General features: G+C 39.7%; 1 protein-coding gene and 1 long non-coding RNA gene across 3 annotated transcripts; one reads left to right on the top strand and one right to left on the bottom strand.

The window, feature by feature from the left end:
* Nucleotides 1-115: 115 nt before the first annotated feature.
* Nucleotides 116-7,611, bottom strand: nr2f2 (nuclear receptor subfamily 2, group F, member 2). 2 transcript variants are annotated; one of them, XM_023422493.2, is made up of 3 exons: nucleotides 6,368-7,611; nucleotides 4,814-5,359; nucleotides 116-2,698 (listed from the first exon to the last, which is right to left on the bottom strand). In XM_023422493.2, the coding sequence occupies exons 1-3, from the start codon at nucleotides 6,816-6,818 to the stop codon at nucleotides 2,424-2,426; spliced, it is 1,272 nt and encodes a 423-aa protein (XP_023278261.1). In that variant the 5' UTR covers nucleotides 6,819-7,611; the 3' UTR covers nucleotides 116-2,423. The 2 variants fall into 2 exon arrangements, with proteins under 2 accessions (XP_023278261.1, XP_023278262.1); XM_023422494.2 differs by having other exon boundaries at nucleotides 4,814-5,341; nucleotides 6,368-7,608.
* Nucleotides 7,612-9,091: 1,480 nt separating this feature from the next.
* Nucleotides 9,092-13,956, top strand: LOC147818195 (uncharacterized). The gene is made up of 3 exons (XR_015438222.1): nucleotides 9,092-9,273; nucleotides 9,361-9,441; nucleotides 13,082-13,956. It is a non-coding gene; the product is annotated as an uncharacterized LOC147818195 (long non-coding RNA).
* The last annotated feature ends 3,785 nt before the right edge of the window (nucleotides 13,957-17,741 follow it).

Genomic DNA, 17,741 nt, shown 5'->3' with positions numbered 1-17,741 from the left:
CGACCCACCCCACCCCTCCAACAGACCACACACACCACACGCACACGCACGCACGAATATACAAGGACAAGTTCACACGTACGTTAGGGAAGTAAGAAAACATGAAAAACTGGTGTTTTCAAATTCATAAATTATAATTTAATACCAAGAACAAATTTACAGCAGAATGCTTGTTTACAATAAGCTAACACAAACAAACAAGAATTGTGTTCAACTATAAACTTTCACACACACTCACATATATCACTTGCAATTAATAATAATAATAATAATCATAAAAAAAGTATCTATACGTTATCAATACCCTGCAGTCATATATTTTTATATATTTATATAAAAACGTGGGTCAGTTTAAACTGTTCATAATTACAATCATGTATCATTCTCTGGTCCATATGTGGCTACGAACAGCCAAAGATCAGTGTTCAATCAGTGATCCCTTTTAATTCAACCACAACATGGTGTTTTTGTGTGTGTTGAAGAAAAGCCTCAAAACAAGGACAAAATTGCTAGCTTCCAAATACACGCACGCACGCACGCAAACACTCACACACGCGCGCTCGCACGCTCACGCACACCACGGCACCTGTCAAAGACCAAAGGAGCAATAACACTAAAGTTAAAATATCAACTCCTTTTCCAAACCTGCTCACCCTGTTTAAGTCTGTAGCCTAATATTGAACGTCGTTTCTTTTCTTTTTTGTTTCTTTAAATACAAGGGCTAGTGTACTGAATGCACAGATTATATCTATACAGTCAAAAAAAAAAAGAAAAAAAAAAAAGAGAGAGAGAGAGAAAACATTTACATTTATATATCAAAGGTAAAATAGGTTAGCGACCTGTGGCCATGCATTCACAGTCTAAATATACATGAAAAAGAAAACATTTGTAGTAATATGTATATACATTAAAAACATAACTTTCAGTGCTACTAGCTAAGTCTGCCACTCAATTTTGAAGACGTTGTATTACCGAGAAAAAAAAATGGCAACCACAGATTTTTCTTAATCACATATACTTTGTATAAAGGAAAAACTCGTTGAAATGAATTGACCTATATTTACAAGAATACTGCCTCTAATCAGTGTTTTTCAAGTGAAATACACGACTGAAGTTTCCAATCTAATTGTGTTCCTCCCAAAATGTTGTAGGCCTACTTTAACAACGTTTTGATAAGAAATCACATCATGCTTGTCAGGCACTTAATGCTTGAAGTGAATAAAGGGTGACATTTCAGGGACGCTTTAATAATACTGCTATTAAACACTACTCTGGATAGGCTTCCAACTTTTATGACCCTTGACCTCTCCAATTCTTTTTTCTAAACAAGTCAGTTATACTTTCGGTGCAGTTTGAAGCACTGCAAACGCTCGTAAAAGCACATATGGCGCATTTAGAGCAACCTGTCTCAGGCACAGGTAACTTGTAGGATTTATTGTTATTATTATTATTATATCCAATTGGGGAATTGTTTGCCAAATATTCAGAGCTGAATGAAATTGGGAAGATTATTTGCCAAATAATCCGAATCGTGTAAACTCGTCATGCCTGCGAGCGTCAAACTATCAAATCCTTATTTCTATAGAACTTGTGTGGCTTTAGTCAAAAAAACTGAATTGGAAAACAAAAGTGGATCCTGTAACTTCATATTAATAAAGAGCAAAATGTTTCCGCTGGATCATAAAGTTGAACATGAACTCCAAAAAAACTCCCTTTTCCCCCCAGATGTTATTGGTCATCCTCAGAATATAAGTGCGCTTGCAGCATTAAGCCTAGATTATAAACCTATACTCCTATTGCTGTGGTTTTAATTCTTTTTAGAACTTTTTTTTTTTTTTTTTTTTTTTTTTTACATTATTTCACCTTTTTCAAAATAAATCATTGTCTTAGAAAATAACACCACCTGTACTACAGAAATCACATAGGCCGGTTTGGAACCAGAAAGGAGGAACAAAGAAAGTACAAAACACAGCTATACATGGACACAGGACAAGTCATTTGAGAAAAGAAAATTCACGTTTCGTATTTTCCCTTTCTCCAGTTTTTTTCTTTTTACCCAAATTATCATTTTTAAATGCACTTAATACTTAAATTTTCCTCATAAGGATCAACAAAATCCCTTTTCCTTTTTTTTCCTCATTTTCTTCTTTCATTAAAAAATGGATCGACACAGGTTGTTCTGCATGAACACTGGGAGCTTGTATCTGCCATTTTGAAAGTTCAGTGGATGTCTCAATTTTTTTTTCTTTTTTTTTTTGGAGTAGGGGGGAATTCACAGTCATTTACGTCAATGTCTTTCTTCATGAAAGCCAGCCCCGTGTAACAGCCGGTTGGTTTTTTATTCCTTCCACAAAAGCAGCTATAATCATTGTAGTCTCGCAGCCCCCCAACCCCACCTTTTGTTTGTTCGTCTCCTTCTTGGTTTACTGAATTGACATGTAAGGCCAGTTAAAACTGCTCCCCGAAAGCAACATATCCCTGATGAGAGTTTCAATTGGGGTTTTACCTACCAATCGGACGAAAAATAATTGTTCTATGACCGAGGAAGAGACTGTGCGGAGGGAAGGCAAGCGGAGTAACAACTTCCCAAACCGTGTTGGCTGGTTGGGATACTGGCTCCGGACATATTCCTCCAGGGCGCACTGGGACTTCTCCTGCAAACTTTCCACATGGGCCACATCTGAGAGGCCACAAGCATCTGAGAGGGGGGGGAAAGCAAATAAACATTAATAAAGTGTAACCTAAAGTGTTTCTCTCACTAGGAGCTTTTTTTTCCCCCACTGTGGTTGATAGACTGGCGAAAACTGATGAAGCCTGTCATAGTTTTTAAAAAGCAATGACAAATTATTCTCATCTCATTATATTTAAAACTAAAGTTTCTGTGCCTCGAGGCTTGTTTTCATAAATGACTAGTGCATATATTTTTCAGTGTAACAAAATAATTTAATAATAATCATAATAATATTGCGCTAGATGATTAATTATCACACCACAGATAAAAATACAGCTCTACACTGTAGTGGTAACCTATATTATTTTAACAATCATATTTGTTTAAACACACACACACATATATATAAAAATATATATCCTATATAAATAAAATTTAAAAAAACTTTCTCTTTAATTTGCCACAGTCAAGAAGCAGATTAAAATGGGAGCTTTGCTTCCCCACTATTTTAATTCGGTGCTCATCATTTTATCGCTATTACAGCTCAGCCCTTTCTCTCCAGAAAAAAAGACACTTTATTTAAAAAAAAAAAAAAAGAACTAAATAATGAAGCATATTCACAGCTAAAGTCTGTGTTTTACATGGGCCTGTGTTTCCCAGTCAGAGGCAGAGCGAGGGAGAGGGGAGGGGGGAGGGAGAGAGGGAAAGACAGGGAGACCTACTGACCTTTAGTGAGCAGAGATTTAGCTTGGAAAAAAAAGGGCCCATAGCCTACGGAGTTGCCGTCATACTATACCATCAGAGACGCATAATCACTATCTGTGCTGCTGCATGTGGGCGGCAGCTGATTATGTGCCAAAAACGCTTGTACGCGCATTGGTTAAGTTTGTAAAGTTTATGCATGACAACAACCAAACCACCAAAGTAGCAAAGGCGTGTCATTCAAGCTACAACACACAGCTCATGTTGAAGCCTCCGGTGCTCAGGTATGGAGGAGACAAATTAAGCCATCGTAGCCCTATACAGCCTTATTAATGAAATTAAATCACCTGGATTGTGATTTTTTTTTTCTTTCTTTAGAATAGGCTGACAAGCCACCACAAGAACAATAGTGGGCTGCTAGAGCCAAATGAAATACAGAGGATGATGGCTTGCAGGTATGAGATCATTTCAAAGACATGCATTCACTCTATACGGTGAAACCTTGTAAATCTCATCCACACGTTTTTTATTTATTTTATTTTCCCCCCTTTAATGGTGTGGCTAATGTAACAAAATAGCTGGGAAGTTTGGGTCATGACCTAGTTCTGGAGCAAGTCCAGAGTCGCCTTGAATCCTACAAGGCTGAGAGAGAATATTTCTGCAAATAAAAATGAAAGCCGCCCCTCCTGTCACTGCTCAATATCACACCATACTGTTAGATACTGACATATTTGCAATTACAGGCTGTGCATGTGGTTTACACGCTTTTTCTCGGACGTGTCTGTCCCCTAAATGACAAGAGAGCGTTGAAACCTGCGCTTTGCTTTTACTGTGTGCAAATGGGACATTAGGCTTGTCTTTCTTTTTCTATTCCCCTCCCCCTCGGAGCCTGACATCATTTATATCTGTCATTCCCTACAAACAAGACGTGGGGTATACACACATTGATAAATGGCGGAAAAAAAATCAAAGTGCAGCAATTCATCTGCGAGCTATTGGATTCTCCAAAAGTGTGCTAACAGCTAGATTTTATGATGCTTAAGGCAATTATTGTGTGTATGTTATCAGTCTTATTTAACTGGAGCTTATTTTCTAATGTTTCACTCAGGCAGCACTTTCCTCTGTTTCGCTGTCAGTTTAATTAAAAAATCTCTTGTGTGGTCATGCCACGATTTCCAGTTTAGCCCCGTGTATGTGTCTGATAAACCAGTTGATTAATCAAGTGGTTTTATAATTTAGTAGCCTAAGGCCTATCCACCAGTCATTCACCATGGACGCAGCCTATAGGTGAACATTTAAGCAGGATGTTTATCTAAGTCAAGCAACAACCTCTAGCCAGTGCAGATATATTTAGGTCAGCGTTGATTTAACTGATGTCAGTGTGCATGTTAGTGACATTCACACAGGCTGAACTTGGAGTGTGCCAGTCTATTGTCTTACCTGTGGTGAAGAGCACAATTGCCTTTAAGCAGCTATATTCAGCAGAGTCAACGTGCAAAGCTTTGAGCTTTTCCACTTGTTCTTGGAAGATCCTAATGTGGTCCATAAAGGCCACCACTCTGTCCGCAGACATGGGGGAGGCGTGAAGGCCAGCCGCCGCCAGGAGAGGAGCCACATGCAGGGGCATGGAGCACTGCGCGGCGTTGAGCACAAATAACTCACTCCACGTCAACCTCAGCAGAGCCACCTGGTCTGTGATCTGAAGGTCTGGAAAGAAGGGAATATTCCTGGCCCACTCCACGGCACTGAAGAGCATCCTGGCTGCTAGTTCACAAATGTTCTCGATGCCCATTATGTTGTTGGGCTGCATGCACTGACTGCCATACCGGGACGTCGGGTAGGGCTCCGCTCTCAACAGAAGGGAGATATATCCGGATAAGTAGGAATGGCAGTGGAGTGGGTCTCCATTTGTCAAGGCGAACTGACCGTGGTGTGGCTGTGTGGGTGGCACCCGTCCCCTTTGCACGGCTGCAGTAAAAAGAGAAACTACAGATATTGAAGCCTGAATTCTACAAATGATCATACAGTCACTGTGAGCATGAGAGCTGCTGTCAGATATTATACATTTTACACTGACTGCTCAGTTGAAAGCTTACACCTTAGCAAAATAAATGACACACATCACGCTTGCTATATAACATCAAAACACACACACACACACACACACACACACACACACACACACACACACACACACACTCACACACACATATTATATTATGGCGTACAGTTTTAAAAAAGACAAGGTTGCATTCATAATAACGAGACAGCAGTGAGACAAATCATGTAGTGAAACACTAGAGATGCGCTTTAAACACGCTAAACACAAGCCATGCATATGTCTAGCTTTAAGATGATGTTATTCAGCAAACAGCAACATGAGCTGGCTGTGAAGGAACACAAAGAGGGCAAGAGAGACCTTGCATGTTTAACCCTTAACCCACTTAGCAATTCATCTCGTTTTTCCAAACATGCAGGCCTATTTTTTCGGGGAAATTCTTGAGGATATGCGGAGGCTTTGTGTGCATAATTCACGCTCACGTCCAAGCTTGAGACACAAGGAACAAGACAGGCAAGGATAGATGTGGAGATGTAGCCCTGAACACGCTATGTCTTAATTCGACACTCGCCATAATAGCGCAGGAGGCTATATTGTATCATCTATTCAATACAGATGTATCTCTACGCCCATAGCTTTGTCTTAATATAAATCCGATCGCCCCTGGCTGGACGGGGCTCGGATCTGATTTGTGAAAAGGCAGAGATATGAGGCGCTGGAGCCGGATACTATAATGCAACGCTATCCGGCAAAAAGCCCCCGTCTCGACCACAGCAGAGAGCGGCTCCATTGCGTGCTCCAGCCGCACAGCCTTGGAGGGGATAGTCGGGAAGAGAGAGAACAGGCTATGGGGGCGACATTTACATGGTTTCATGTCTGGAAGCCTACAGACGCACAAACACATACACGGATAAGAAAACAAAAAGTCCCAATACCTTCCCGTCTCATGCCGACTTTAAGGCATTTTTTGAGGCGGCAGTACTGACACTGATTGCGGTGGTGTTGGTCGATTGGACAATTCCTGTTGGCACGGCATGTGTAAGTGAGGTTCCGTCGTACGCTCCGTTTGAAGAAGCTTTTGCACCCCTCGCAAGTAAACTGGCCATAGTGTTTGCCACTGGATTTATCCCCACACACCACACATTCAATGTGCTGCGGCTGTTTCTCCGACTGCTGCGTCGTCTGGTTCGTCGGCGTGGACTGTGTGTTGTTCGGGGGTCCTTGGACCGGAGTCTGAGGGGTCGGAGGGGCGACCTGAGAGGCTGTCAGATTCAACTGGCCTGGTTGAGGGGTGGGAAGAGATAGTCCTCCTTGGGTTTGCGAGGAAAGGGTGCCTTGGGTGTCAGCCACATCGTCCTGGGAGCCTCTCCACACTACCATTGCCATATCTATCAGTCAACGTAAAGAAACTTTTTGTCTGCCGTTTTGGTGTCGCGGTGAATAATGTCTCAAGGAAACGCGATAAACTGTGATTAACAGCCAGACACACAAAATGTCAAATCTAGCCTACGTTGAATCCACTCTGAACCTCCGGAAAACTGTCGATTTATTGCTGTTGGAGACGTTGCGAAGCACGTTTTCAAAACTGATGCGATGGCGATCTGAGTCGCTGCCTTGCGCTTAAAGGCCAAGTCCAGGGGCGCTTACAGTCAGCCATCCAGTACACCCATCAATGGGAAAGGTAGGCTAAATATTAAAATAATCAACCGAGGTAGCATGGACTAGTCAGTGAATGATGGAGCAGGTTGGTAAGACCGTGCCTGCAGCAGCATGAAACAATTGGTGAGCACACTGTAGCAGCTACTATCAAGTTCCAGCACAAGTCTTGAAGAAAATCACCAACTGAGTAAAAAAAATTGCGTCTTCTTCCTTTTCTTCTTGTGAGGTAGCGCCAGCAAGCGCGCAGCTGAAGCCAATGTTTTTGAGAGCCTGGAATATGAAGACAACTCTCCCCAAAAAAAGCGAAAGCACTAAAACAAAAACAAAAAAAGAAAACAAAGATCACAACCTACAAACCTCCTCCGTGCACTGAAAAATAATAGGAAAAAGGAGTAGAGATTCAAAGTGATCAAATATGTTAAAAAGGCGGAGGTTAGGAAGTGATTTGCGATTGGTAGGAGCCGGGCTGGCAGAATGCTTTCTCTCTGATCAGCTCACTGAGCTCTCTATATAGTGAACTTTGACACGACTGCTGCAACTTAGCACACGTTACCATGGAGATCGGCTGCCATATAAGGAAGGAGAGTGTGTTTGACTGGTCAGAGCTCAGGGACCTCCCCCTGAACCCCATTGGCTAGTCGGCACTTGTGCTACTTGGTACCTTGCCAGAGCCAGCATGGAGGTCGAGAGGGCCGCTTGGTCCTAAAAAGAGACGATTTTCGGAGAGAGGAATCGTTTCTAGTCACTCAAATCGCCCAGACTATAAGCTATACTCACATGCACGCCCGGTAAAGCCATAGCAATTTCACGAAGAAGAAGAAGAAGAAGGGGGAAAAAAACTTAATTCAATTCTTTGCCTCATATCGTGTTACAGAAGCCTATATCCGGTAGCTCCATAAAAAGCTGAAATTTGCAACGAGATTTTGTCCCTGAGACACAGTTGCACTTTCTGAACATGATCTGTGCTCATTACAATAAAACTGTCTTTGCATTGTGTCTTTATGTATATGGATATATAGACAGACGACACGATTGAACAAAGAAAATAAAATAAAATGATACACACTGGCAGGATGAGACTCTAAATGAAGATTGTAAACATTATTGAGAATAATACACATAAAGCAGCAGGTGAAGACTTCAACTGGTCTATGCACGTGCACACTGAAGGCAAGCACTGACAAGGGTCACCCACCCAGGTGACCAAGACAATAACGATGCCTGCCTATATTTGTATAGGCTAATATAACTATTAGTGCTTCTAATCACACCAGCTTCCATTCATCACAATCCACACCTCTTATAAAAATGTTATGATAAGCTACTGACATCATCTGGCCGCCCGCTCCAGCCTGCTAATCCCACCTGACCACCAAGTGTCCCAAACTCACAGGGTCACAAAGACCAAACCTGGGTCTCAAAAAGTCAGAGCTTTGTTTGGATGTGGTCAAAAAAAACACAAAAAAAAAAAAACACACCCGTGAAGTGACTACAGCTTTAAATAGGGACTACATTTAAAAATGTCACTTGAGGTCAAAGGCCATGCCCTTCACATTAAGGTTAGGATGACAGGTATAGAGACGCTCTCTGATAAACAACACTGTAAAAGCTGTTAACAACAATGTCTGTCAGATGTTGCCCTACAATAAATATAATGTACAGTTCGTGGTAATGACGAACACAGTGAAGGATAGCGTGCATGTAAAACGGGGTCAGTGCTTGTCCAGAGTTGCTGCCTACAAGGTTAATCTTTTTTTTCTTTTTCCCACGCTTGTATTTAATCAGCGTTAACTTTCCCTCGTACCCGGGGGCTATCAAACTTGAACTGCAGGTAAAACTTCACGGAGCCATACAGATGAACCTATAGCCCAAGCTGTGTGTTAGTCTATAGAGAGAGCAGCAGCAGCAGCAGCAGCAGCCTGCATTGTCCCAGGATGTATTACAGTATATGGGTGCCCCCTAGCGTATGATTTGTTTTTGCTTCAAACAAGATTCAATTTAGAGGAGCCATCCGACAAGGAAACCGCTTCAGTCTCGTCTCTCGCATCGACCAAACTAACGAGCACCATTTTAAACTGATGACTGTTTGTTTAAATTCTGTTTTACATGACTTGGACGGCAAAGCTTTGAGAGTTGCCAAAGTTGGATTTACTTTTTGCCACTTCAGGCAGTCCCAGCGGTGGTATTTAAACCAATTATGTCTTTATTCTAAAACAAATTAGCCGATTATATTTTGACTGCATGACTATTTTGTCGGTTTTATTTACAGATCCCGTGAACATGGAGAGTCTGTAAATAAAAATACTCCGCAAGGTATCGACTTATCGAGGAGCCAGTTTCGCTACAAATGGTAAGTATACATTTATTTTTTTTGCACACTTTATTGTGATAAATCAGCAAAGTAGCCCTGCTTTATTCCTCTGCTCTAAATTAAATATTGTGTAAATGAGCGAGCAGGCTGCAGACAGAGCAGATAACGTACATATACGATATTTGCACAGTGCGCATTGAACACGGGCGACTCTGTCAAGATATTTTTGCGTATTATCCAAGTGTTCATTTATATGATGACCACAATAAGCCCAACTAGTTTGCAAATAGCCATTCATAAAGTTATTTGATAATGAGAGTGAGGCAGGAGGCTGTATTCTTATAGTAGCAAACCTACCAAATGCATATGTTGCTGATTCGTCCGTAGCGGGATGCATCTTCTCTCTTATTCAGAATATATTTAGTCTTCCCTTTTTCGACACAGTGCTCAGATTGAAGCTGGCAAAGCTTCCTCTCCAACAGACGGGATCAAACACAAAAAAAGCACGCTGTTTATTTGGTAAAATTGCAATGTCTGATCATGCAAAAACTTTGGAGAGCCGAAACAAACAAACTGATTCACGTCATGTGTTGTTGCGGCGAGGAACTGGAAATATAAGTTGACGTGTCGATCCGAGCAGAATATCATTTGACTGCCTCTGGAAACGATAAGTAGGCTTTACAGCAAAGCAGAGATCCTGTGCGCCTTTTCTCTCCTACAGTAATGTGGCCAAAACGCGCTCGTACGCCGCTGCTTTGTGTGGGCTATTGAGGAGAGAGGGAGGGGGTGAAGTCAGAACAGACACCTGTCTTTAAGTATGGCGAGCATGCATTATGAGATTCTGCATATTGGAAATTAAATGGAGATTGGAGGTAAAGATGCAGTAAGAGCTGTGCTTAGAAGTGTAATTAAAACTGCTTAAAATTACATTTTACTGTCAAAGAAATTTTCATTATGCTGAACAGGAGCTTATAAAATAGTGATGACTATTATTATTATTATTACTGTTGTTATTATAATTGAATTAATATTGATAATTATAATATAAAATTACAGTATATACATTATACAAAATAAAGATAAAAGCGACTAAATGAACATTAATATCTCTTCTTTTTTTTTACAGCTTCACCTCTAGCAATTATACATTATGCAGAGAATAAAGAGGCCAATATATGAAATGATTATAGCCTCAATTAACCTCGCGTGAATCTACACTGAGATGAAAAATTGAGCCTTTTTTTCACGCATAAACATTGCCACACCAACAAAATTGATTTGCTATTAACCCCCCCCCCCCCTTCAAAACTCTCGTGCTGCACTTTTTTATTTTCTATTTTTATTTTCCGGGTTTAAAAGTTTCCTCTGTGTGATTAGTAGTTTGTTCTCCCTTCAAGCAGAAGATAAAAGCACCATATATGCTCAGCAAGCCTGCATGCACACAACAATGGCACTGCCCAACGGGACCAGTATCGATTAAGACGAGACAGAGGATGTCGCCTGCACTAAATATTTACTGATCACACACAAATAGCTGGATCTTTAACGATTTCCCATGCTCCGGCTGGGAGAGAGGACTAAATCACTTTATTATTGTTAGTAAAACAAAGCACACGCTCTGGAGGACAGGAGTGGAGATGTGCTGATTGGGATAAGTGCAGTTAAATGAATCGATAGTGAACAGATAATAGTTGAGATTTACGGGCGTGCAAAGAAAAAGCTCTCACTCATGTATCAGGTTAAACTGACACATGCGCTGCAATTGGTAAATCCCCTTCTATGCCAAAACGTGCCAAAAGGACGTAAAGTCAACAGATGATGGAGTAAAAAAAAAAAACAAGCAAAAACTTCACACCTATCAGCGGGAATTCGGTAAAAAATATATCGCATATACATCTGACTTTTTTTTAAAAGCGCTTTGAGATAGACTTTAGGCTATAATCTAAAAGAAAAAGCTTTGTCCTGCTGACGGCATGAAACTGCTCTCACACTTGTGAAAAAAAAAAAAAGTCAAAAGTGAAATAAAAGTGGACTTTAATCTTATCTCTGCCTTCACCAAGTCCTCAATGCAGATAGAAGAATAGTGACCCGCAGGGCTCCAAGTTCCCGCTCTGATTAACCCCTCCAGACCCGCGCAGGAGCAAAGGTTAACCAGGCTAATCAACTTCAAGAGTCTGATTGAATTAGATGACTGAGGAATCAGGACACAAACTTAATTGTCTCACTTAAAAAAAAACACCATGAAGAGAAACGTTGGTCATTTTTGACTCAATTTAAAAGTTAAAATATAAAAAAATAATAATAATTGAGGAATTAATTGTAGATAACAGAAGAGATGGTTTGCTTTTTAACAGGCAACAGGTTTCATCTGTTTCTACTTTAATATGAAACATTTCCAACACACTTTCAATATACAAAACTCTCTTTAACACCCACAGATTGTTTTTCCCTGCTTGATAAAGATCACTTGATTGATGGCGGCTGTGCCCCATATGTCATGGCATTTTTATCTGCTGCGTTGCATAATATCAATCAGTCCCCTTTAACTCTCTAGTAAAGGTTTTATCTCCTGTCTCTTTATAGCAGTGCTTCATGGTGATGTTGTGATGTTGCTTTTTTTTGCAAAAGATGGGGGGAAAAAAACTAAACCAATTAGTCAAATGTCTGCTTCTATATCATGCTTCATTTAGGTAAAAGAATATTCAGTGACAAAACATGATTTAAGTTTCCAGAAGTTACTTTTCACTCATGTAGTAAGATGAAGAAATATAACCAAAACATAATGCAAGCAAAAATATTCTCATGCAGGGATAATTTAACGTTTAAATTTTAATTGTATAAAAGATATTAGAATTGTGAGGGCATAAAATAACTAATGATATATATATATTTTTTAACATATGGGCTTACTGGGCTTACTTTCTTTCTCTGTGGTTGACAAGATTATTCTTAAGTATGGCTTTTACAGACTGTCATGATAAAAGAATGATGTCTCTGTCTTTTTAGCTTCTTAGCTTCTTGTAATTATGAAAAAAAAACCATCCTATTTTCACAATTAACACCCTCTTATGATAAAGGTGGTGTGAGTGTGAGCGATTTGATCATATACGTATACATGTCGGCAGAGTGCGAGAAAAAGGTGTTTAACATTCACCTCTTTTTATTTGAAAGTGTGCGTTCGTGTAAGCAGACATCCATGTTTTGGTTGAGGCCGTTTTATAATAACTTCATTCAGTGGTGTAGATCATTTTCTTTCTGTCTGTGTGTCCTAAGGGCCGCTATCTAAAATGACCATAGATCCCAGATAGTTCACTGTTCAATTTGCCAATGATAGATTATAGTGCCAATTTAAACAGATAGAGATCAATTTGTCTCAATGATCACTCTTTAGGCTGACTGCCAGCGTGCTCTTAATGTATTTGTAAATGCTGGTTGTTTGAATCGCAGCTGTTATGTTCAAAGTGATCAAAACTGTAGTATAGAGAGAAATGAGCGGTGTAAATGATAAATGATGTGTTGTTTTGGCTGCTTAAGGCTGCAGACACGGAGCGTACATGATGATTACTTCAGGCAGCAGCATTGTAGCAGCAATGACCAGGAGGTCAATGGTTTAACTCTAAGGACTCACTGGGAAAGTCTGGGTAGGAGAATTGTGTGATAAGTGCTCTCTAACCCTCAGGAACTACTGCTGAAGTGCCCTTCGGCAAAGCAGCTTAAGCCCCATCTGTCCCGGTGGAGCCGCAGAGCGACCAGCAGTACAAGACTGCGGTTGTACCAGGCACTTGTGAGATGTGTCTCTTTGAGTGTGACCTGCCCTCCCTTTTCTTTTTAAAGAGGGAGAGTGGGCAGTCCACTCGCCTCACACTTTTTTTTTTTCTTCCATGTACTCAGACAGTGAAAAAGTTTGGGAGAAGACACAAGAGAGAAAGCTGTGGCAGCATTCAGTCCTGATCCAGACATGGTTCACATGTGGCCCCAAAGGCAGCAGACAGCGTATTGAATTACTGTAATTCAAGGTGTAATGTAGTAGCGGTGTGGGATATGTAGAAACTACACAAACGGGTGTAGATGAGGCAAACTGCAGCTTCAGCGTTCTAATTCAGATACTTTATGTTAAATTGTACCGTTTATTTTCTTACATGACAGATATAATCAGTTATAACTGCAACCGTACTTTTTATAGTGATCATCAATGTCTCATTATCATTAGATTTACCAACTATATCAAACTGTATCATCATGTGAAAACCTTGTATCTCCAGGAATTGTGATTTTCACGTGTTTATTTGCATTAAAGAATTATTTGCTTTGTAGCGCAAGGAGAAATCACTTGCATGCATGAGTGTACAGCTAACACCATACCTGCTTTCTTACTTCTTGAACGATATTTTGGAGATACGGGGTTTTGATGCGACAGTGAGCTATGCGCAATGATGGGATGACCAATGCAGTTAAGTGTTAGTGAAGGAGCCAATTAAGAAGTGTGTATAATTGCAATCTGCAGTGTTACACCTGCCACATCCATGACTAATAAAGTTTAAAGATATCACATGAGCTGTGTTTTTGGCTGCTTTTTCTTTATACAGTCCCTGATGTTATGTACTTTAATTTTGAGAAGTGAACTATTGTTTCAACTGTAGGAGACCTGCTGTTAAAATCTACAATGTTAGGTTGGAAACAATGAGAGTACGGCTCACTATTCATTACCCAAAATACCTTTACAAATGATTCTCTAATTCACTCTTTTGATTCTGTAGGATTTCTAGGTCAAAGATATACTGTCAATGTTGGTGCTGGTGCTTTACCGAAACCTTATGTACCTCAAGTCTTACAAAATCGGTCTTTAACTTTCCAATCACAGAAAATAGCATTAAATGACTTTCTACATTTGACATCTAATAGATATTTTCTGTGGTGTAAATGTGGAGAATTTGAAAGTCTGAAAAACATGACACTACTGTACTGTATTATCCTTAAATTTCATAAGAACTGATCATGTCCAATTCAAAGAAAAATGTGTATCATTCGAGAAGTGCGTCTGCAGTTTTACCTTCAGCGGCAGGATTGAGGAGAATGTGATCGTAATGTCATTGAAGTGCAGATCTTTTAGTACAATCATACTTTCTTAAATTAAAGTCTTTAGGAGTTTAAACACAGGAGTAAACCACCGTAGCGGAACGTGAACCAGCTCTGCACCTGAAGACTGCAGGCTGAGAAATCCATCAAGCTTAAATATTTTATCATAAGAATGCATTTCTCTGTGAAAGTGCTGCAGACGCATTGTTGTTGTATTGTATCAGTATGAAAAAAACCAGCAGCCTGTGAATATGGACAATGTTAACTACATCTCTACTTCCACAGGTACTGATTCAACATTTTTGAATGGGACATATTGTATAAATAGCAAATACTGCCGTTTGAGGTTTTTCAATCACACAAATACACATGTGATCAATGGTCCTTGTGAATTGATGGAGGGAATAAAAAGTAAATGGAATGTGAATGGGATTTGGAAGGACCTTCACAACAGCGACGACTCCGAATAAAAAAGAGAAGATTTTCTTGGTGTAAAGATGACCTCAAGGGGAAAAGCCATTAAAAAAGCAAATCACTTATTCGCAGGATCTTGGTTACTGTATCGTCATATGAGAACATGCAGAAGCTCTGAACACGAGAATCAATGATGTCACCAGTTAAACCTTAGATTTGCTCCACTGACAATAAATTGAGAGGGAATCTGTTGACATGTGATGCTGCCCAGAGGTTAGAAATAGACATGACTGCATTTATCTGCAGAGTCCTGCTAATTATCTATCATAGCTTGCAAGGTAATCACGATATAATACAAAAACGTTTTTACCAGTCTAGTGTGCAGTATTCTACTCTTTTTTCTGTTTACATTACTATCTCAATAAGTTTACATTGACCCCTATCCCATGGCAGGAGTTCATATATAGGCCTTTATTTATTTTTTTTTTACCACACTTCATATCCACTATTTGAGAAAAAGGGACCAGTTAGATTTTCAATTTATTCAGTTTGTAAAAAAAAAACCCCAAGACAGTACCAACATATTTTTCCAGAATACCACCACATTTAGCATTTTGTTATTGACACAACACTATTTAAAACATTATCACCCCATTGGACAAAATAGTGTTAATTAGAAACTAGTATTAGGTACACTTTCTGAACGTGGACAGTTAAAATAAACTGCTGCACCACTGCGATGTGAAACTAACTTTGAGGCCTGATGATATCACAGACCGGAATCACAGCGTTTGGTTTCCGTCAGTGGGGGATTCATGTTGGTTTAGGTAAAACTGCAGGAACATGAAGAGGCGTGTTACAGGAACAAAATAAAACACCTGATGATGATACTTATCAGCTCCCTGTCACATCAGGTGATGGATGTTATTCAGTCACGGGTATGTAAGATATTACTCACAGCAAAACTTTCTACCATGATGGCCCGACAAGATATGTATAGAAATATCAGAACTTCAAATTAGGTGGCATCACTATCAAGGTATTAGATTTATTATTTCTCATCCAACGACTAATATAATCCTGTATGTCATTTTTAGTCTTCCTTCATACACAGCAGATCCTTCAACCATTTACTTCACAATGACACTGCATTTTGTCTGCAGGAATAAAGTAGCCATAAACTACATTAAGACCTTTGTAGTTTTATGTAGACTTTATCATATATTCTATGACTAGACTACATCGAATTCAAAATCCAACAGGTACAGTGAATGGTTCCAAGAGGAAAAAGCAAAGATAAGCCAGTCTAAAAACACAGGGCACTGACTGAAGGCGATTAAAAATGTCGTGAACCCACAGAATTATGGATCAATCGCCAGGCGTAACAGAGCTGTAAACACCAATGGTGGCTGCACATCCCTGCCGGTGCAACCATAGCATCTGGCATTAGAGAGACTGGAAGTTCATTGAAGCAAACAGGGAACAAAAATAAACTTATTAGGCAAGTGTAAGCAGTAGCAAGACAAGAGCTACTGGATGATCATCACTGTCTTTTGTACTAAAAACAAATGTTATAAATTGGTGTAATATCCATGACAACAGCTGGCACAGGAATATGTGCCCTCGGGCTAAACCGTCAAAAGGAGGCTGGCCACACATGTCTTGTGTTGTGTGAAGTTGAGAAGTCTCATCTGGCTTGCAAAGGGAAAATATCATGAAGGAAAAAAAAACACAAATGTGTCTTGCAGCCAACAAGACAAACCTTCAGTTGGTGCCCATTACATTACTAATTAAGTAAAGACAGGCTCGGGGCCGTGGTGTACAGTACTGAGGCGGGAGGACCGTAGTGGTTTTTAAACCTCCCACATTACAGTTCTCTCACAGCTTTAAAATTCATTCTTCTGTGCTTTTTCTACAGTGTTTTTTTTTTTTGGCGGTTTGATAAGGAAAAAAAGGATGTATGATTGTTTTTTGTACGTATACTGTTTAAGAACAACTGATGAACCCCACAAACACAATTCTGCATCTTATAACTCGCAGCATGTGTCTTGTGGTACATACTGTATGTACAGTACATACACCCACCCACCCACCGGCTCACCTACTTACTTGTTCAGTCGCTACAATGCAACCAATGATATTCTGTTGCTTCAATAATCTGCAGTCTGATCATTTTTCAGTCATAAAGCCATTAACCGCAATGGTTAAGGTAATAATCTTTTACACAGCTTATTTCAGAGGAGGATTTATAGCTTTTCAGATCATTAGACTGCTCTAGAGTGTTAACTAATACTAACTCCTGGATCCTTTTTTGATCCAGATTTTCCTCTATGAATGAAACATTAGTAAAGTGTAGCCTGTTAGAAAAACGGGTGTGACTGATCTGCTCCAGGAAACATACAGGAGGGGACAAATCTGTACAGTCTGGCATTGTCGTGAGCCTACAATGCAAGGATTAGGTCCTCTAGAGGGGAACAAGAGAGAGACACTGCGTACAGCAGCTCAGATTGCAGGTTTGTATCACTCACTATATGAATGTAGAAACATTTGTCTGAAATGTAAAGACGTGTGTATAAACACATTATACATCATGCTTTTCTATGACAAAAGAAGTTGTTAACAAATTAATTATAATGAAACTTAAATTAATGCTAAAATAATTTAAATCAATAAATATTGATAAAATGTCTTCTCTGTGCCTGCACCCGTATTATTTATCTGCCCTGTAGAGTTTCTCTGCGAGTCAAAAAAACTGGCAATGGTGTGATATTTGCTATCTTCATCAGATGATATAAATACCTTTGTTTACTCCTGAACTTTCTCTGCCAAAATTAAACTGTATTAATAAA

Source organism: Seriola lalandi, unplaced genomic scaffold (assembly GCF_002814215.2).
Source record: "Seriola lalandi dorsalis isolate HSWRI2012SDOR001 ecotype SW California unplaced genomic scaffold, Sedor1 jcf7180002054682, whole genome shotgun sequence".
NCBI lineage: Eukaryota > Metazoa > Chordata > Actinopteri > Carangiformes > Carangidae > Seriola > Seriola lalandi.
Note: the sequence above shows the minus strand (reverse complement) of the source record. Positions and strands in the feature narration are given on the sequence as shown.